Source organism: Amblyomma americanum, chromosome 1, assembly GCF_052857255.1.
Source record: "Amblyomma americanum isolate KBUSLIRL-KWMA chromosome 1, ASM5285725v1, whole genome shotgun sequence".
Taxonomy (NCBI): domain Eukaryota; kingdom Metazoa; phylum Arthropoda; class Arachnida; order Ixodida; family Ixodidae; genus Amblyomma; species Amblyomma americanum.
In genome coordinates, this window is record NC_135497.1 from 377,627,706 (window position 1) to 377,650,484 (window position 22,779).

General features: G+C 47.4%; 1 protein-coding gene across 1 annotated transcript; it reads left to right on the forward strand.

The window, feature by feature from the left end:
• Window positions 1-3,081: 3,081 nt before the first annotated feature.
• Window positions 3,082-14,825, forward strand: LOC144101375 (anaphase-promoting complex subunit 10-like). Its single transcript, XM_077634511.1, has 4 exons — window positions 3,082-3,471; window positions 5,545-5,651; window positions 5,739-5,901; window positions 14,488-14,825. Exons 2-4 carry the CDS (start codon window positions 5,549-5,551, stop codon window positions 14,771-14,773), a joined length of 552 nt encoding a protein of 183 aa, XP_077490637.1. The 5' UTR covers window positions 3,082-3,471; window positions 5,545-5,548; the 3' UTR covers window positions 14,774-14,825.
• Window positions 14,826-22,779: the final 7,954 nt, after the last annotated feature.

A 22,779-nucleotide genomic window follows, 5' to 3' on the forward strand; every position in this document is an offset into this window, starting at 1 on the left:
TCTCACTAACCACTTGACAACTGACTGGTGTTCTCATGTTGTTTGTGTTGCCACACTATGCCTGCCAGCAACTGCGAGGCATGCTTTAGCTGCTTCCTAGATAAGGATGATCATGAAAATATGGAATGCTATATATTTATTTATCATGCTCTGGTGTCAAGTGCTGTAGAGAGGGAACTGAAAAGTCTGAGCATTTAATATGACTAAACATTTGCACACACAAAACTGTTGTCAATTTCTTTCCCGTGCAATACAGTTAAATCGGAATTCAAAAGCATATTAGCAGAACAAATAATAGACATCAACAATGAGGGACAACAGGCTACTCTGTTCCTTTTGCCAATCAAGCAACATACATTGAACTTTATGTCTGCGGGTTAATGCAGCTACTACTTTTGGCATATTTTCTGAAATTTTCTTTTCCTGATGTGGCAGTGCACACTATATACCTTGCATTCGCAGGCCAAAACAAACTGCTTTAAAGAACTGTTGTTTTACCTTCGAAAATATACTCGCCTTCCTAGGAAGAGCTACGGCACCCAGTCCACTTCGTGCACATCCAAGTGATGTCTCCGCACACAGCTGCATGAAAGCACAACATGAAGACAAATAGTTGTTTTACTAAGTCCCATATCTTACGCTCCAGCAATCCAGTCATCTTATGCAGCATATAGTGCAGTGCTGTTTAGTACAGCTTACTCTTGAGGATGTGTATAAGCTATGAATGCGTGCAAACTGCTCACACTGCTAACCTGTCCAGTGAGAACTTGTGTAGTGCTGCAGTCTTTCAGGCTTCCTGTTGAGGATGACGAACCCTGGCAGGAAAGGAAATTTTTGTGCAATCAACACACGCACACGCACGCACGCACGCACGCACGCACGCACGCACGCACGCACGCACGCACGCACGCACACACACACACACACACACACACACACACACACACACACACACACACACACACACACACACACACACACACACACACACACACACACACACACACACACACACACACACACACACACACACACACACACACACACACACACACACACACACGCACACACAATTGGCAATTTTCATTTTCTGCATTTTCGCGATCTAAAAGTGCATAGTGAACACAGAAACAAAAATAGCGCCATCGCAACGATCACAGCAAGGCTTGATGACACACCGGACTTGATAAATGACATGTATAGAGATGTTAAAAAATGGCAAAGAACTAAGCATGTTGTAGTGGCTAAACTTCAAAAGTAGACTGTACTGAACGCGCGCAGTATAGATTTAGAAGCGACATTTTTTTCGGAGGTATGTATTATAAGAGCACTGTGTCACCAAGCTGCCCAATTACAGCAGTTCGTTGCGATAGCATTGTATGTTGCCATTGTATGTTCGTGCTTGCATGTGCAGCTTGCGTCATTCTGTTCTGGACCATGCAATTTCAGAACGCGCCAGCGATCGAGCGACTTCGGAGCGAAGCAGAAAATCCGCGTTCTGAGTTCTCTTATGAGACCGTACGCAGGACGCGTGCTATAGCTTTATATATTTCCAGCTAATTTATGGTTGTGCTCGAGTGGTATGAGCCGCGAAACTCATTCTGGCTCAGTCACTGCTGTCAATACATCCTAAAAGGAGTTCCACGTACAAAATGTGCGCGAGGTATGCGGTCGCAAAACATGCGTACGGCTCATTCACCCTTGAGTGCATGCAAAATTCCTAGACTTGAAAAAACTCGCTTAGGTAGTACTGTTATATTCATGCTGGGCAATTCCTGTTTCGTTTGCAGTCAGAGTCATGCATGGAGCTACCTGGGCAAACCAAATACCAGGACAGGAGTGACGGCAAGTCCAGAACGACTGTTCAAAGAAAGCCCATATTTGAATATCGCGTTTCCACGACGACTGCACTTGGCCTCGCGAAAGAAATGACAAGCAAGGGAATCATGACGCATCATTCTTTTTTTGTTAGCGCTACGCGCAGCAAACGAAGGCGAATCGGTTGTGAAGCAGACGCCTCCGCTTCGCCGAGCGCCGACATTTTCCACGCCGCGAGAGGGACCGATGCCCCCTAGATAGAGAAATCTAGGGAGCATTGGAGGGGCATGTTGGGAACCGCTAGGAAGCAAGAGAGAAGCTACACTAAACTAGCGAAGATTCTGCCACTCTTTCGTCATTTTATTCTAATGGTGTCTTCGGCTGACGGCACTCGTGGAGTTTTCCGCGCACTCGTGCGGTGCCCCACGTTCGGCTGGTTGCCACTCGTGCAGTGCCGTACGTTCGGCTGGGACGAGCACGACACGAGTGCGCGCCCCTGCGCCACCGTGGAGACCGACGGTGGAGCGCGGTGCAATCCCGTCGTGCAGCTCGCGCTAGCAGACGTCGCGGCCGGGCAGACGACGCTGTTGGCGCAGGCAATATCACTACACAGTGGCCGATAGGAAGCATCGACGAAGAGGAAAAAACTCGAAGCATCACAAGTGGGCATACTTTAAAGAAATGTTGAATATTGTAGCGGCTGCAATGCATTTATTCGCGCTGCAATCATGCAGCCACCGGCCGGTGAGCGCTGTGCCTTGACCGTTTGAAAAAATAAAAGGTTCGTCAATATTTTAGTGCGGCGGACGGCAAATGCGGTTCATCTGGCACGCCTGCACTTTATGACATCATACTTTTTGTCAACGTGAGCATTGGATAAAAGATATATCAATACAGTGACAATGTGGGGAGCTGACATTGGATTGAGAATCGTCGGCAGATATTTTCGGAAGTCCCTCTAGCTGCTCTAAAGCGTATGCATCAAAACCGGCAGTCACAGTATTTCATGAGCATGGTCGTGGTTCCCGCATTGTCCACCGTCGCTATGAACGCCGGTCCTGCGCACTGTCACTGAAGAGGTTGTTGCTAGCTGTACAAATTGCCGACAGCAGTCGTTGGCGTCGGCCGCTCGTAAAAATGGCCTCCGAGATTTTTGAGAGTCTCGGAGGCCATCGTGAACAGAGGGCAGAAAGAGCGACAGCACGATGAGAATGTTTTGCACGTTCGGCTGAGGTGCAAGTGGACGTGCCACTCGTGCAGTATTTGACGTCACTTCCTAAGCACCGGCACGGAGGCAGTGCGGCTCAGCCGAAGACACCATAAGAGTGAATCAACCCACGTTGAGGAGAAAGATTTGTCGGCCCATCGACAGCGGAAGACTTTTCGTTTACTCGAAATTGCGTCGTCGGCCTCAACGGCTTGGCAGCGACCAGCGCCGATCGCACGTGCGCTAAACAGGCGAACTAGTCGGGGCGGCGACAAACGGCACTCAGCCAACCGGGAGAGACGACGAGACTACTTGCAGGCTGGAAGGCGGCGAACCCTCGTGCCCGTGCGGAGTGCTGTCGCTGCCTGTGCCGAAAGCTGCGCGCTGCGACGTTCGCCTTTCGTTCCGGCTCGGCGGTGCACCACGCTTTGCAACTGAGTGGAGAGGTGAGCAGAACATTTTGCATGCTTAGACGAGCCCATGTAAACTTCGTAGTTCTTTCGGAGTATGCGCGTTGAAGAGGTTAGAATCTTGTATCAACATCTTGCTTTTAGACAACTGTGTATAGTGCCAGCTTTGTATAACAAATTGTGCAGTAGTTATACCTGCAGTGAGTATGGGACACAAACTTGGAGGGTAATGAAAAGACGAAATTGAGTTGAAGGCAGCGCAGCAAACTATGAAAGGAAAAATGATAGGTGTAACGTTAGACAGGAAAAGAGCATAGTGGGTCAGGGAACAAATGGGAGTAGTGATATCCTAGTCGAAATCAAAAAGAAGAAGTTGGCATGGGCAGGTCATGTATTGCGAGGGAAAGGTGAACGATGTCCCTTCGGGTGACGGAGTGGAATCCAAGAGAGGGCAAGCGTGGCAAGGGGCTGCGATGTGTGAGGGGGGAGGGATGAGCTTAGGAAGTCTGCGGGGCACGGTGACCGCAGCTGGCACAGGAGGTGCTTAATGGAAGGCTATAAGAGAAACCCTGTAGTGGACGTAGTTAAGCTAGTGATAATGATGATGGTGACAGGAATTTGAAATTTTCAATTTTTAACGCTAAATGTTTTTGCCTTCGAGTTTATCGCGATACTTAATATCTTCTCGAACGAGTTCAATCCTATAGCAGTACAAACGTATCAATTCGCGCTTGGAACAAGAATATTTAACGAGTCTTTTATAAAAACATTCTTATTCTAGAAGCATTTTTACTATAGCTTTCAAACCTTATTGGTCACTCCTGAGAAAGCTTCTTACCTGTTTTGTTTTTGACAATTATGGCAATCTGATTAAAATGTGTTTTCGAAAGTTCACTGTTTGCTGCGGTAGTCAGTGCTGCCTGGCTGAAAGGCTTGCAACCAAGAAAGAAAACAAAAATGCCTTGGGGGCGTGACGCGATTGGGGTCCTTTGCGCACGCGTGCCGTTTAGGGTCTGGTGAACCGCCGAATGCGGGGAGGAAACAAACTGAATGTTTTCTTTTTTGACTCATTGGCATATATGTGCCGCATTTTCATGGCTACCCGATTATGAGTCATCACCCCTCAGAGGGAGAAGGTATATTAATGTAAGTCTGTTTGTTGTGCATTTAGTCTCTTGGCTGAAATGTCAAAATCCAATTTTTCTACGTCAGTAGATGTTCTCACGATTTGGCTACAGTCGGATACAAATTAAGTCTGCACTGACCGCCGCACAGAATTTCTCCGTGACAAAACGTAGTTCGCTGTTAAAGCCTTTCCTTTCTTATTAACTAAACAGAAGGCTAAACATAAGACGAAATTATAAGCTCAAGAATTTTGATGTCTGTGGTTTGCTTGGTAGAGTAAAGCATTAAACTGTTTTCCTCTACTGTTGTCAGCAGAGTGATGCAGGATGCCGTGGACCGTGGCCCAATATTGCCAACTGCTGTTTTTTAAACTTGTATCCTGCTCTAGAAGGGATACCTCTTGTGACGGCGCGCAAAGAGGCGATCGACTGCTTTCAGTAAAATTTGGTTTGATTCGCAGAAGTAATTCACGGCGTTTCTAAGTTCCGAGTAAATTGTGTGGTTCTAGTACTATTAGTGGTAACGGTAGAAAAAAAAAATCGGTACCGCTGAAGGGTATGTGTTCCGAATGGATTTTTTTAAGAACTGCTGTTCCAGAATAAATTGTCCTGTGCCCGGAAGAGCCACCGAAGCCAACACGAGTGACCCAGAATCATCTTGTTATGTAATTCCTTACCAGGCTGAATACTGCCTGCCTGCGGACAGGCCACTTTGCCGCTTTGCGCGCTGTCGTTGTGCTGTGGTTTGAGTTGTCTGTCATGACTTTTCCCACTGCGACCGCGAGCAACCCATTTGTTCACCATTAGTTCACGCTAACGGTAGCAGCCCTGTGAGCAAGGCCTTCCGGCCTGCACGTCAAATAAATGTGCTCATCCGGGTTATCCTGACTCTAGTGCCGGCGTTTAAGGTGGGCGCTAGGGAGAGTACGAACTTTCTCCTGACTAACCTTCCCTCTTTCTTTCCTCCCCTCTCTCGTCTGATTAGGACCATGAACGCTTGCTCTGCTCAAGACCCCTCTATTTTGGAGAGGCAGGGCGATATCCGCGAGGTGGGAGCCGCGGCTGTGTGGTCGCTGTCTTCCTGCATGCCCGGTAAGCTATGAGGCACCTCCCAACCGCCACGGACGGCGAATCCTGGCTGGGCGTTCTGAGGTATCTTGTCAACGCACATTTTTGCAGGATTTGGTGTCGATCAGTTGCGAGACAACTGCCTGGATACGTACTGGCAATCGGATGGGGATCAACCGCACGAAGTCAATATTCAGTTTCACCGCAAAACGGCAATACAGGGGGTCTATATCTACGTCGACTACGAACGCGACGAGACCTACACACCTAAAAGGTACTTGATTTTTGTTACTCTCATCGACGTTTCATGCAGTTGCACGGAGCACAGAAAAGGCCGTCGCGGTGGCTCGGTGGATGTATGGCACATGGCTGCTTACCCGAAAGACCCGGGTTCGATCACACCAGCGGCGGTCGCATTTGTATGGAGACAAATTGCTAGAGGCCCGTGTACTGTGCAATGTTAGTGCGCGTTAAATAAGCCCAGGTGGTCGAAATTTCCAAAGCCGTTCACTAGAGTCCCTCATAGTCTGTGTCGCTTTGGGAGGTTAAACCCCATAAACCAGAAATTTTTTCGTGCCACGTGAGGGTCGAGATGGGCCACGTGGCTGCCGGTTCGCGCCGAGCACACGCCGCCGGCGCCATGCCGCCGCCGTCCGTGATCTCCTGTTCGCGCCGAGCACACACGCCGCCGGCGCCATGCCGTCGCCGTCCGTGATCTCCTGTTCGCGCCGAGCGCGCACAAACCGCGACTCAGCGACTCAGCCGATGCCTCTACGGCATGGCTGGGCGAACTATGACCTTGGTGGAACGACGTAGTTTTCCGGCGCATCGCAGCCATCGTAGAGTCAGCCGTACCCCTCTCCCCCCTTACCTCCCTTTCTCTCCTCTCCTGGTCCCCAAGAGTGATGCCCAAAGGGACAGCATACGTCGGGACCACTATCCCCCCCCCCCCCCCCCTTCATAGCAACAACCACCACTCAGTCGTTCGCTGTGCTCCGCTTGCTGCGGAGCGCTGTGGAAGTTGATGCTCAATACAGTTCTTTTTGTAGACTTTGCGTGTACTACATGTGTTTCCTTGTGTTTACGTAATTACTTCACATGAACACAAAGCCCCCTGCGTCTACAGTGCTGTGGGAAAAGAAAAAAATGTTTACTGCTGTGGGTGGTGTAAGGTTTAAACCTGTAATGTACCCTAATGTCTGCTGCCCTCCCCCTCCTTTTTTTGCCCACTGCGGCGGCGGCTCAGTCACTTTGACTTTGGGAGGCTTATATCATGGTCGGGCTATGGAATTCCGCTGCTGCATTGCGCTCGAGTCGGAATGGAAATGGGCCGTATGCTGTTCATGTCACTCCATGTTGAAGAAGCCAGGGAGTAGGAATTATTCGGGAGCCCTCCACTATGGCGTCTCGCGGTGGCCACGTGCAGCTGCGGGACGTGAGACACCACATATGCCATTGTTGAGGCATTTCAGTCGCGCAGTCGTGCCTTTCTCCTCGTGACCTCATGGCCACGAAGCATGCTCAGCTAGGCTCGAGTTTTTTTCCTTCCCTCACTCGGCCAATCCATCTCATCGTCTGCTTTCCCCGTCTCCCCTTCGCTTCCACTTTTCCCATGATCATTGCCTTTCTCTAATGAATCCCGCCCTCTCAGTGTGAGGCGAATGTGCCGAGGCTTTATCTTCATGATTTCAAGTGGCAAGGAACGCTTAGAGGTGGAGAGATGGATAAGGGACCTATATACTTTGATACACATAAGAATTGAACCAGCACTCACTGAAAACAAGGAGATCACCGGGGAATTTTGTTTTTAAAGTGAAAGTTTTACTGGCCTAGTCAAGCCAAGACCATCGGCGCCGTAATTTGACCTTCAAGTGGAGGACCAGTGGAGGTGTGGCAGCCACGTGACATACGCGACACTAGAGCAATAGACCGCCGGCGTTCATCTGGTTCATCGGCGTTGGCAACGCTGTAGACCATTCATTTTTAGGAAATCAAAGGCGCATAACTGGTTCCCAAGGTCAATGGACACCCCAGTCACGGTGGCACTATCAACCTGCAAAAAACCGTACTCTCGCACATTTTCTGCTTAGAAATGCTAATCCATCAGCCATTTTGCTTTTCAGTTTATGCTACCCGAACGCGAACACACTCAGAAACAAGAGGTTGAACAGTTGCCGTCGTAGCACAATTGTTTGTCGGGTAACTTACGAACATGTTTCCTCTTCCTCTAGTTTATCCCCAAATTTCCGTATGTCAACTTCCCCGCTGCAGTAGCAAGGAATTAACTCTTGAGCAGTACACTTTGTTATTCATATTAACCAGTATTATGAGATGCGACTTGCGGAGGTCGTAGGTTCGTATCCCTACGGGAATATAGGCTATTTTCTACTCTGTGCTAAGTTATCATTCATGTAATGATGATTACGTTCAGTTGGTAGAGCGACTGCTCCGCTGAAGCGGTGGTCCCGAGTTTGAACCCCGGACAACGACAAATTTTTCTTTAACGACGAAGTTTCCGAGAAAGCTGTATAGCTTTACTTTGTAGCCGTACGGCTGCTCTTGAGTGGATGGCAGTGAGTAATTGCGCCCTTATTAGAGGGTCGATGGGGACAGAGCACTTAGAAACGAAAATTGGGGGCGGGGGGTTATGAGGGACGCAGTAGTGGAAGGCTCTAGGTTAGTTCAGACCACTTGTTCTTTAAAGGGCGCCGACATCGCACAGCACATGGGCATTTTTGCATTTCACCTGCAGCGAAATGCGGCCGTCGCGGCCAAGAATTCAGCTTGTGATCTTTGGATCAGTAGCCGAGCGTCAAAGCCGCTGGTCCATTGTGGTGCATTCAACTTAATTAACGAGAAGGGAGTAGCAGGAAGGATGGAACGAAGCCAAAGTGTATTATGACACTTTTACGGCGACAGCCATGTTACAGAGCCCTCCCAGAGCCGAGCTTCAGTGTAACCCGCACGGCTGGCGCGACGCCCAAGCTATAACGCGAGATAGACTCGAACTGCGGAGCAGATGGCTGAGATGAGACAGAACTCAGAAGAACGCGATAGGTGGGGGTCAGACTTCGTGCGACGCAAAAGACTTTCGCCCGGCCTGGCGCCTGAGCCCACGCGCAGCTTAAGATAAGAAAAAGGAGATAGCGGGAGCCAGAGCTAGCCACCCCCGAGGCACCACACGGACGATGTTAGAGGTACGGTATGGTGCCATGATGAGTCTGCGATGTCTCAGATAAGAAGAGCAAGTGGTTTAGTATTTTTGCTTTACCATGGCCGTCGAAGACGCTTCGACCGCCGCCACGCACAGCAGCGTGGAAGTCGTCGCCGCCGCGGCTGTCGTGCGCGCTGCAGAGCGGGAAGCCGATCGGCACCGGAAGCAGACTGAGCGTCGGTGTCATGCGACCGTGAAACATTGGAGAAATGTGTGCTGTGCGCTCGCCTGAGTGCGCAACGTCGCTGACCTGTCAGCGCTTCATTTGTGTCTATCTGCAGCCGTGCGGGAACGACCCGCTGGTGCTTGTGGTCGGCTTCAACACAGAAGCGACGCATGAACACTTGGTTGAATATATGCCGAACTTCGGCCTGCAACTCGCTTAGGACGCAGAAGAGCCAACGACAAAGACGTAATTGACTTGTGCGCTAAGCGTACATGGAGCTTATTAGCATGCATTTTAGCTACCACAAGGCCCTACTTATGCGCTGTGAAAACCAGCCAATAAAAAATAGGCGTTACAGAATACCGCCCGTCTTTTCCATACGTCGACAACATGAGAGGCGGCTCAATCACGCTGGACGCAAGTGGCGACTATGAATGCTTTTCGTGGCTTGGGAAATCCAGAGTGGTTTTGAAAAGCCCGAGCGAGATCCTCACGAAAATGGAAATGGCTGGAATGGGCCCCAAATACACATTTACCCAGCGGAAAAAGGATCCAAAGGATACAACAGCTTCTTTGGCTTACTTTTGGGCATAGTTAAGAGCAGGGCTTGCTTCGTCTTGCCGGAGCAGGTATGCGTGACCGATCTGTGGACACGCCTGCCGTGCAGTACGTTGCCTGCGCCGCGCATAATCCCTGTTTGAAGGAGGGTTGAGAAACCAGCGCGGTGGTTCTCGCTTGAGGCCGATGCGTGCGGAGACCACGAACGCATCTGCGCAGGCATAGGAAGCGCTATGGAAAAAAAGTGATAAGTATCACGTTAAGAGACTGGACGCAGAGTGGGTCAGGGGTCAAACACTGGTTAATTGTCGACATCCTAGTCGAAAGGAAGAGGAAGAAAGCTTCCAAGAGAAGGGAAGCGTAGCAGGGGGCGCAGAAAGTTAGATGCGCAGATGAGATTAAGAAGTTTGCGGGGATAGGATGGCCGCAGCTGGCACAGGACAGGGTTAAAAGGAACGTTACAGGAGAAGCCTTTGCTCGGCAGTGGGCGTATTCTGGCTGATGATGTTGAGTTCGCTGCGTTGTTGGTCGAGGAACATCGTTCGTGGAAGAGTGCGTATGCAATTTAATTGTGAGCCATTCCGCCGTGCGTGCCCTTCTGAAACGGTAGGATGTTTCTGGGAAAAAACGTATATCCAGAAGTTCTTAGAGGACATTGTAACATCCGGTTTAAAACATTCCTCATGCTGTCCAGATATCAATGCAGGTAGAATTGCTGAAATCGGAGCGCGCAAACAGAAGTTAGTTTACTTACGATATTGAAAGCACCAAGATAAAACAATCGAATTTCACACGCCCATATCTCTCGCCCAGTGCCAAATATTGGGCGCCACAAATCAGACACATGCCTTGCACACATGCAGCGAAAGCTGGTATGCAGTTCTTGACATTGCAGGGCGGCCTGCCCTCCGCGCACTTTATGCATACGTATGCTTTGCATGACCCTAAAAAACACAGTCTTTTTATCTCCGGGGGAGAGGGTGGAGGAGCTTAATCCTCAACTCGTTCCTGTTCTAAGAGCAGTCCAGTGTGCAACATGCTGGCACCCTTCGACCTATATATATAAAGCTCCCCCCTCCCGCCGCCACACTCCTGTTTCCTTTTCGTCACATTTTTCGCCGGATGGTTTTTCTTCGCTCCGTTCTATGTGTTGGCAGTTTTAACAGCAGCACCCACATGCAAGATAATCTTAGGCGAAACGAAAACTGCCGCTCAAGCTTGATTCTTGTTAGCTCTCATTCACTTGTACTGTTTTCCTTTTGTAGTCTTTTCTCGATCGAAATTTTGGGAAATACTGAGGCATTATATTTTCGATCCTTTTAGCGAGTATAGGAGAATTCAGTTCGAAATGTACGTCCAACCACTCGAAAAGAATGCGGCCAATATGGTTGCCACCTCATAAAACCACTATCGAAAATCGTCGCAATGTTTTGTCACCATCGGCACTGAAACAAGTATTTATGGAGCAGATTTAAACCTCAAATATTACCACTTCGGCTGTCTCATAGGCGTCAATGCTATTCACAGAAAAAATAAACACCACATGCTTGATTTGCGACGCAGGGCTCCTTCAAGTATATGATAGAAACCAGAACCTCTGGCGTTACCTCAAAGCGCACATCGTTTTCGCGTTGTTTCCGGCCTTCAGCCTAGGTTGTGCAGTTCAAGAGCCAGGCCAAGTAGGGCACGTTCTTCGCGTCGGCAATGGAAGGTTCTGCCGGTTCCAGGTCCGGTTCAGTAAAGAAGTTACGACCAGTGCAGGGCGGCTCTACAAAGCGCACATCGTGGCAGAGAAAAAAACATACTCGTCCACTGCAGTACTCAAGAGCAGGGCCAAATAGGGGACGTTCTTCGCGTCGGCAATGGAAGGCTCTGCCGGTTCCAGGTCCGGTTCAGTAAAAAAGTTGCGACCAGTGCAGGGATATACAAAGCACACCTCCGGGCAGAGAAAAAACCTACGCGTCCACTGCAGTACTCAAGATCCAACCTTACGCTGGTTATTGCTGAGAAGCGGGTAGTCATTGTTTCAGCAGAAAGCATTGGAACTCTGCGTACATGAGCTTCAGCCGCGCAGGAGGCGTGACAAGAGACGTCTATGTTTCTAGCAGTGGCACCATATTCGATCTAAGGATCTGACACAACACGTAGCGGTTCATTGCACTAGTGAAAAGTCTGCGGTCAAGCCAGCGGTGAACTATACTCCATTTCATACATCAGGTGCAACGCTGTAAAAGCTAGCGTTCATGTTTGCGCTGCCTGCATCCGCGACCAAAAAATATTTCGCTTCTTGTTGTGAACGAAGCATAGAAAATGCTTTTCCTGCAGGCTTACTGCACGACACATCTGTCGTGAGCTTGATTAAAATCACTCTTATTGGTGATGACACGCTGTCGCTTTCTCATGCCTTAGACCACTCGGTCACAGAACAAGCGCGGAGTAACAAGCCTCCCTTTATTTTTCCGTGCGGACTGCTCCGTACCTTTCACAGCGTTGCACCTGATCTTTAAAACGGAGTTATAATAAGGCAAACAGCAATGGAAGATTGCTGTTCCCGTGCCAGCGGAATCCTCTGCTTCGGGCTTCCAAATACTCCGGTGTCGCGGAACACACATTGGACGCCGTCGTCGCGAAACACAAGTTGCAAACTTGGCTGTCGCGTCCATTCGTCACTCGCATCTACTCGCCACTCACGTTCACTCAGAACCACTCGGAGCCACTCACATCAACTAGCATACACGATTCTCCTCTCACCACTCATCTCCCCTCACACTCACTCAACTCATGGCCACTCACACTAGCAACCACTTACTCGCACTCACTTATCTCCACTGATAATTAGTCACGTCCACTCGCTCGCACTCACACACACGACCATTCACTCACACGCAAAGGCGTTAGTGCGAGTGAGGCGATATGAGAGCACTCATTAGTGAGTGTGCCGACCTAAGCTTACCACAGCAGAGCGCCTCTGTTCTTTACTGTAGCCGAACTGCGGTGTGTAAGCAAAGCACCAAAGCAGCACAGTTAACCGACTCCAGCAGGAAATTTACGCGTTAAGCAACAAAGTTTATCAATGTCTCTCTTTTATTAGAAAATGCGACTGCATTACGTGAAAGTGAAAAGCATTGACCGGCATCCGTCTTCAACAGCGTGAAAGAAAGTACCAGAATTATCACCATCTCTCGTGGCGAAGTGACAGCTGTTGTATTCATTGGCATGCACAGGTCTCTCTATAAAGGGGGCGAAGTGTATATGGTAGCGCCTTTTCTTGACTTCTGGGTAGAGGGGAACAACATGGGGCGAAATTGCCGCCCCCATAATAGGACGCTCACTGCCTCTCTTGCTCCGCTCATTCGTGCCCGCCTAGCTACGTTGCGCCTCTCTGTCCCCCAATTGTGTTCCAACGCGCCTTGATACACGACCCAAACTGTGTGACGAATGACGGCCCTGAATGGCGTGACCAAAACTCCCAAGATTTTTGTCACCGCTCGTTTACAACCTCGTAGCCCAGCTACATTCCATATTGGGCACATGTCAATGACAAGAATAAAAATGCGCTTTCAACGTGTAACTTGGATTTCGCACCAAGCTCTGTCGTGCCTGTGCTTATGTAGGTTTCCTAGTATTTCACGCTCCTCGCACAAGGAACAAATGCATCGTAAAATATGCCTCACGTCCTCAAAGTAAATTGTCTCTGCAACATGTTGCCTCTGTCGCCGCTTAGCAGATGCGAGCGCCAACAGCGACAGGGATTGTGCATGCATTTGAGAAAAGCTTAGCAGACGACGTTCGTGCTGGCGTGAGCTCTCGGCGCTCGCGCCTATTGTGGTTGCTTCTGCCGGCCCGTGCCGTGATAAGGCGTTGATATATCGCCCGGTCGACGGTCCTACGGTACTCCAAGATAAATGGTCGGTTGCACGTGACTGTCACAATGTCAGGCCAGAGGCGTACTGCCTGTCGGACACGTCGCACGCATGATTAAATTCATTGGCTTCAAATAGCCCGCATTCCCAGCTTTTTGGACCTGCCGCCACCTCGCTATTATATTCATGGCGTCACCTAATCTCGCCGCCGGTTGCGCCTTCGGGAGCGCTTCGGAACGCGGCCTGTGCAGCTTGCTATTCTTGGTGGCGCACTTGTTCGGACTGCGTCACTCGTTGAACACACTGTACGGCTCACAATTGCCCTCGCGTGCTGCAGGGTTATAGTGGTTAGGCGATGGCGTTCAACATGATAATTGCGTGCTGTTTAATCTTGCATTACGTTCCGTTCGAGTAGCTTCACCTCTAGCGCTGAGATTCGCACCTTACCTTGGGTGCACGCAACCCACGGCACACGCTGCGCCCCGGCGCGTTTGTATCTTACAGCTGTTGATGTTCTTCAGACAGGACGTACTCAGGTGTAATTGTTAGTTTTCTTTTATTCACACTTCACTACGCACTTCATTCTCGGTTCTCTTACTCGGCAGAACACGCACAAAAACATGAACACAATACATAAAGCAACGCACTGCCCCACGTGGCTGGAATTTTTCTTAAACGCCGCGGATTCTGTTCTGGTCTAGTTACGCCTCCGTTGTCTCCGCTGCTCACGTCACAGGGCCGTCATTCTTCAGTTCGCCCTCTCGCACTCTTGCGTAGGTGTTATGCCCAAGAGTGCAGTGCGGTTCAGGTGGTCTCTGCGTGATCTCTACACACAGGCCACTGCTTTCTTTCCCCCCCCCACCTCACGGCACTCACTGATTGGAAACTGCGCGGAATGCTTCACATTCGAACCATGAACGTATGGCTTAGGCTAAAAAGGCTGCGCTAATCAGCTAACGCCGGTCAAATTCAGTTTGCGTCCCGCATTGCTGATTTGTGTAGCCCTATGAACGAAAGTGCCTGCATGGTGTTAACATTTGGTCTGACCTGTGCTTTCAGAATTGCCGTGAAAGTGGGAAGCACTTTCCACGACCTGTGGGTGGTGGATACTGTTGACCTGAATGAACCAACGGGATGGGTGCACATTGCAACGCAAGACTCGGATGGCCGCCCTGTCCGCGCCTTCCATGTGCAGATTGCAGTGTTGGCGAACCACAAGTATGGCCAGGACACCCGCCTGCGGCAGATCAAGTTGTACTCTCCTGTTATGCGAGCCACCGTCAGTGTCTTGCCCGGTGTAAACTTCACAAGTGCGGAATGCATTGCCTTCAGCAGCATCCGCTGAAAGATCAGCGTTGAAACATTCTCTTACCCATGCAGGATATGCCTTGGTGACATTTTGTACTCATTTAAGCTATTAAAGCGATTCGTTTCTGCACCCGTTTCGCGTTTATATACCTTATATTCAAAATTAGTCTATTCTAATCGCTAATCTTGCTCAGGGTCAAGCATAATTGACTGCATGGAAGCAGGTAAAGCAGCCGTCACGTCGTCCCTAATCGCTTAAAGGAAACAAATAACTCCTAGACGTCCGCATTAGTTGTACACAAAAAGCTACCTAATATCATACGATATGTTGGGTTGGTCCAAGTATTGTTCGTCATGGTATATGGGGAGCGCAAAAACGGCACAAGGGACAAAGAAAGACGGACAACACAGACCCTTGTGCCGTTTTTGCGCTCCCCATATACCATGGATCATCGTTACCGACTCGCCCAAGTTTCCACCCTTGTGAATTGTTCGTCAACGTGTGTGCGTTCAGATATGCCCGATATGTGAGCGCACCACGCAGTATTAACGAAGATTATAAGGGAAAGTGAGCCGTGATTTTCGTTGTGCTGGAGACAGCGTTATAGTACCGCATGTGTATGTAGTAGCCAGACCAAAACAGTGAAACAGGATTTCGCAACAGAGCATCATCTTCAATGTTATCTTGTATTGCATATAAGAACCTTAGGGTAAACAGGAGCGCCGGTCGAGTCAGCGCTACTGCTCCGCCTTCATAGTCCAAAGCGTGGCTCGCGAATACGTCAACTGGAGGGCGAGTTGGTCAGACATGGTTCTTGTAACGCAGCGCAACGGCTCGAAGCCTCTTGGCTGCCTCTTGAGCCTTTTCAATAGTGTAGTCCGGTGACGCATTGTCTATGGCATTGACTGTGGCTCGGTATTGTACGCGTCAGCATCAAGGTCTGCCCTAAAGATGCTTGACCCACTTTGCCACCTTGGAATCCGTCTCGCCGCCAGTGCTTCTCGAACTAGCCCAGTTGTCAGCCTCTCCGTTTAGGCGGACCGGTGGTCACTGGAACGACGAAGAGAGTGTACGGGTAAAACTTACGCTAGAAGAGTACAATCCCAACTGGAGCACCTACGCCGTCAGCTTCTGCTGGACACAACAAGCGCACAACTGTTTTAAAGAGAGCCATCGATAACAGCACCGTGTCCCACCAGTGTAGCCACGTATACTGAAAACCTGGAACATTCCGGCTTCCAGTCTTCAAACGACCTCCACAAAAATATAATCGCTCCTTGGGAATTGCAGGCTGTTAATTGTGATTTATCATACCCTATGGTAGGAAAGCACAGACTACGGATGGCTATACAGCAACGCTTCATGTCATACAGGCATAATACTGGTGCAATGAACACTGATGCCTCCAAGACTTCTCTAGTATCATGCGCAGCACATGGACCATAGTTCTCCAAATCAAAAGCGATGAACAAACACACAAACATATTTACTGCCGAATGTTCTGGTATCCTATTGGCCGTAAGGCATATCATAGAAAAGAAAATATGCAGATCCGTCAATTACACAGACTCCCTAAGCGTGGTAACTGCCTTATCCTCTGGGTAACGTCTTATGAGCCCAGCGATGAATTCCGTCTTCAACAACCTCTTGTCTGCTCACAAATAAGAGCTTAAAGTTACAGCATACTGGGTGCCAGGACACCGTAGCATACCTGGAAATGCGGCAGCTGATCGGCTCGCAGTGTCAGCAGCTCTCCGGAATACAACATACATTGAGAAAATACCATACTAGTACCTCAAACCACACATCAGGGACACGATTCGAGAGCAATGGCAAGATGAATGGAACGCAGCAACGAAAACAAACTACACGCAATAAAGCCGAGGATAGGAAGTATACTACCGAAAAACAAGACAAATTCAAAAAAGTAACTTTGTGCGGGCTGTGGATAGGCCACACATATGCAACACAATCCTATCGTCTAAAGAACGCCCCGATACCGCATTGCCCTAGATGCGGTGACCGGGTTACTGTTATTCATGTTTTAACCATGTATTGGAGGCTAGAACCGGAAAGGAGACGCCACTTTCCAAAGCTGTATGCCTATACATCAAATACATACACACCCGTCCTTCTTTATCGGTTACCGTCAAATGTTTCCTTTAAAAAGAGTTTTAAGTTTTTGTCCAAAAGTAGATTTGCTACATGAAGTTTCTTACCAACATGGACCATAGCGTCTTCCTCATTTTTGAGAAGATGGGCGTGTTTATTTTTAAATCAGACATGTCAGGAGCCTTGCAGCCCTTGCCAATGTAAGGACTTCCTCTAAGGCATTTTGACCTTGTAAAGCCTATACACGTAGCCTTTTAGTAATTTGTTCCTCATTTCATAATACAGCGCAAATCAATTTTTTAGGCCCTATACAACACCTTTCAAGTTTCAAGTTTATCGAGTATCGCACACAGTAATAGTGACGCTCATTAAAAAACTTCACACCCAGCACATTGATTAATTTAAGTCGACCAATTACCTTGCGTTTGGCGCTCTTTGGCCTCAGATGCCCTTGCGGAATAAAAATCTATCATCATCATGGGGAATGGGTATCCGAGATGGGTAATCAACATTTCTGCGAGAATTCGTAATTTTTGCTTGTATTAATTAGCCTACATATTTAGCGCTATTCACAAGCACAGCTTCGAAATTAATCTGACAAAGGCAATAAATGAGGTAAGCTACAAAAAGAGCGGCTGGCTCATCGCGAATTGTTTGGTTTTATTAGCCTGACACGACAGCCCACTTTAATGTCATCGCTGGGTGTAAAAACACAATGAGCTATTTATTTAACATGTAATAGTGTACCGTAATTCCATGCGGGTTAAACGCGCTCCTATTTCCGGCGGCCTTGACCCCTTTAAGGGTCTCTGTACATAACCCGATGCTTTTTCTGAGAGTGCTGCGCTTGGCTCTGGTTTATTTGTTTCAGGCGAATTTAGTCTTTCGTGTAAAAAAAAAAATTAGGGGCCCTCTTAAGACACCTTAAGAAGGAATTGCGAAAGCAGTGTGTACCCACTGCGCACGGATAGAAATTTAAGACGACGACATGCTAAGCAAAGTGCGAGAGACTGGCAGAAGTGTAACGGTGTAATGGCGATGGCGTTTAAGTGTTGTGAAGTGGTCAGTGAAGGTGACCTTTTCGCGCCTCCGCGGATTCGAAATCCAGCCGCGGCCATGAAGTTTTCATTTATTAGTGCGAAACACTCGGATGCTCAACAACCACGACCATGAATTTTGTCGACCAATCCTACGGTTTTGAGCCGTCGCCAGCAACAGCGACCCCACTTTCTTGTTTCTTGTGTGTGAAATAGATAAATAATAAATATCGCCGCGATTGGGATTTGAACCCGCGGCGGCGCGAAGACATCAGCTGTGCTAGCCAGTGCACCAAAGCACTATGCTATCGTCGCAGTATTTTTTTCTTTATTGCATGGAAATAGTGCCGAAAAGGAAAATCTGAGTATGATTATGGCACAAAAAGCCAGGCTGTGTAATACGAGCCCACCACACCCTTGCTCATGCCCACCTTCGCAAACATCAAAAGTCTGGGAGGCACACACATACATCTAGATAGCTAAATATGGGAGCTAGGAAAGCGGCTTTTCCAGGGCAGCATTTCCTTCCCGCACCAAACCGCACTGCTCAAGAAACGAAGATTTCCACTACAGTGGTGTTTCGGTGCGGCGGTTCATCATACGGATAATCCAGAGACTAAATATTGCCATCAAAAACAATAGATCACATGGCACAAGTTTTTTTTTTTTTCACGGGCAAAAAACAGATACTGGAGTGTGTGATTTCAATGTCCTTTAGTTTTCGCTGTAATATGTCGGAGAAGCGCATAGCGGCTTCGCATAGAATAACATAATGGCCAATGGTCTCTGGCACATTGCACAGTGATTTCAATGTCCTTTAGTTTTCGCTCTAATATGTCCGCGAAGCGCATAGCGGCTTTGCATAGAATAAAATAATGGTCAATGGTCTCTGGCACATTGCACAGTGGTTTCAATGTCCTTTAGTTTTCGCTGTAATATGTCCGAGAAGCGCATAGCGGCTTTGCATGGAATAAAATAATGGTCAATGGTCACTGGCACATTCCACAGTGATTTCAATGTCCTTTAGCTTTCGCTGTATTATGTCCGAGAAGCGCATAGCGGCTTTGCATAGAATAAAATAATCGTCAATGGTCTCTGGCACATTGCACAGTGATTTAAATATCCATTAGTTTTCGCTGTAATATGCCCGAGAAGCGCATAGCGGCTTCGCATAGAATCAAATAATGGTCAATGGTCTCTGGCACATTGCACAGTGATTTCAATGTCCTTTAGTTTTCGCTGTAATATGTCCGAAAAGCGCATAGCGGCTTCGCATAGAATAAAATAATCGTCAATGGTCTCTGGCACATTGCACAGTGATTTCAATGTCCTTTAGTTTTCGCTGTAATATGTCCGAGAAGCGCATAGCGGCTTTGTATAGAATAAAATAATGGTCAATGGTCTCTGGCACATTGCACAGTGATTTCAATGTCCTTTAGTTTTCGCTGTAATATGTCCGAGAAGCGCATAGCGGCTTCGCATAGAATAAAATAATGGTCAATGATCTGTGGCACATTGAACAGTGATTTCAATGTCCTTTGGTTATCGCTGTAATATGTCCGAGAAGCGCATAGCGGCTTTGCATAGAATAAAATAATGGTCAATGGTCTGTGGCACATTGCACAGTGATTTCAATGTCCTTTAGTTTTCGCTGTAATATGTCCGAGAAGCACATAGCGGCTTCGCAAAAAATAAAATAATGGTCAATGGTCTCTGGCACATTGCACAGTGATTTCAATGTCCTTTAGTTCTCGCTGTAATATGTCCGAGAAGCGCATAGCGGCTTCGTATAGAATAAAATAATCGTCAATGGTCTCTGGCACATTGCACAGTGGTTTCAATGTCCTTTAGTTTTCGCTGTAATATGTCCGAGAAGCGCATAGCGGCTTCGCATAGAATAAAATAATGGTCAATGATCTCTGGCACATTGCACGGTGATTTCAATGTCCTTTAGTTTTCGCTGTAATATGTCCGAGAAGCGCATAGCGGCTTTCCATAGAATAAAATAATGGTCAATGGTCTCTGGCACATTGCACGGTGATTTCAATGTCCTTTAGTTTTCGCTGTAATATGTCCGAGAAGCGCATAGCGGCTTTGCATAGAATAAAATAATGGTCAATGGTCTCTGGCACATTGCACGGTGATTTCAATGTCCTTTAGTTTTCGCTGTAATATGTCCGAGAAGCGCATAGCGGCTTCGCATAGAATAAAATAATCGTCAATGGTCTCTGGCACATTGCACAGTGATTTCAATGTCCTTTAGTTTTCGCTGTAATATGTCCGAGAAGCGCATAGCGGCTTTGTATAGAATAAATTAATGGTCAATGGTCTCTGGCACATTGCACACTGAATTCAATGTCCTTTAGTTTTCGCTGTAATATGTCCGAGAAGCGCATAGCGGCTTTGGATAGAATAAAATAATGGTCAATGATCTCTGGCACATTGCACAGTGGTTTCAATGTCCTTTAGTTTTCGCTGTAATATGTCCGAGAAGCGCATAGCGGCTTCGCATAGAATAAAATAATCGTCAATGGTCTCTGGCACATTGCACAGTGATTTCAATGTCCTTTAGTTTTCGCTGTAATATGTCCGAGAAGCGCATAGCGGCTTTGTATAGAATAAAATAATGGTCAATGGTCTCTGGCACATTGCACACTGATTTCAATGTCCTTTAGTTTTCGCTGTAATATGTCCGAGAAGCGCATAGCGGCTTTGCATAGAATAAAATAATGGTCAATGGTCTCGGGCACATTGCACAGTGATTTCAATGTCCTTTAGTTTTCGCTGTAATATGTACGAGAAGAGCATAGCGGCTTTGGATAGAATAAAATAATGGTCAATGATCTCTGGCACATTGCACAGTGGTTTCAATGTCCTTTAGTTTTCGCTGTAATTTGTCCGAGAAGCGCATAGCGGCTTCGCATAGAATAAAATAATGGTCAATGATCTCTGGCACATTGCACGGTGATTTCAATGTCCTTTAGTTTTCGCTGTAATATGTCCGAGAAGCGCATAGCGGCTTTCCATAGAATAAAATAATGGTCAATGGTCTCTGGCACATTGCACGGTGATTTCAATGTCCTTTAGTTTTCGCTGTAATATGTCCGAGAAGCGCATAGCGGCTTTGCATAGAATAAAATAATGGTCAATGGTCTCTGGCACATTGCACGGTGATTTAAATGTCCTTTAGTTTTCGCTGTAATATGTCCGAAAACGCATAGCGGCTTCGCATAGAATAAAATAATGGTCAATGGCCTCTGGCACATTGCACAGTGATTTTAATGTCCTTTAGTTTTCGCTGTAATATGTCCGAGAAGCGCATAGCGGCTTTGTATAGAATAAAATAATGGTCAATGGTCTCTGGCACATTGCACAGTGATTTCAATGTCCTTTAGTTTTCGCTGTAATATGTCCGAGAAGCGCATAGCGGCTTCGCATAGAATAAAATAATGGTCAATGATCTCTGGCACATTGAACAGTGATTTCAATGTCCTTTGGTTATCGCTGTAATATGTCCGAGAAGCGCATAGCGGCTTTGCATAGAATAAAATAATGGTCAATGGTCTCTGGCACATTGCACAGTGATTTCAATGTCCTTTAGTTTTCGCTGTAATATGTCCGAGAAGCACATAGCGGCTTCGCAAAAAATAAAATAATGGTCAATGGTCTCTGGCACATTGCACAGTGATTTCAATGTCCTTTAGTTCTCGCTGTAATATGTCCGAGAAGCGCATAGCGGCTTCGCATAGAATAAAATAATCGTCAAGGGTCTCTGGCACATTGCACAGTGATTTCAATGTCCTTTAGTTTTCGCTGTAATATGTCCGAGAAGCGCATAGCGGCTTTGTATAGAATAAAATAATGGTCAATGGTCTCTGGCACATTGCACACTGATTTCAATGTCCTTTAGTTTTCGCTGTAATATGTCCGAGAAGCGCATAGCGGCTTTGCATAGAATAAAATAATGGTCAATGGTCTCTCGCACATTGCACAGTGATTTCAATGTCCTTTAGTTTGCGCTGTAATATGTACGAGAAGAGCATAGCGGCTTTGGATAGAATAAAATAATGGTCAATGATCTCTGGCACATTGCACAGTGGTTTCAATGTCCTTTAGTTTTCGCTGTAATATGTCCGAGAAGCGCATAGCGGCTTCGCATAGAATAAAATAATGGTGAATGATCTCTGGCACATTGCACGGTGATTTCAATGTCCTTTAGTTTTCGCTGTAATATGTCCGAGAAGCGCATAGCGGCTTTCCATAGAATAAAATAATGGTCAATGGTCTCTGGCACATTGCACGGTGATTTCAATGTCCTTTAGTTTTTGCTGTAATATGTCCGAGAAGCGCATAGCGGCTTTGCATAGAATAAAATAATGGTCAATGGTCTCTGGCACATTGCACGGTGATTTCAATGTCCTTTAGTTTTCGCTGTTATATGTCCGAGAAGCGCATAGCGGCTTCGCATAGAATAAAATAATGGTCAATGGTCTCTGGCACATTGCACAGTGATTTCAATGTCCTTTAGTTTTCGCTGTAATATGTCCGAGAAGAGCAAAGCGGCTTTGCATAGAATAAAATAATGGTCAATGGTCTCTGGCACATTGCACAGTGATTTCAATCTCCTTTAGTTTTCGCTGTAATATGTCCGAGAAGCGCATAGCGGCTTCGCATAGAATAAAATAATCGTCAATGGTCTCTGCCACATTGCACAGTGATTTCAATGTCCTTTAGTTTTCGCTGTAATATGTCCAAGAAGCGCATAGCGGCTTTGTATAGAATAAAATAATGGTCAATGGTCTCTGGCACATTGCACAGTGATTTCAATGTCCTTTAGTTTTCGCTGTAATATGTCCGAGAAGCGCATAGCGGCTTTGCATAGAATAAAATAAT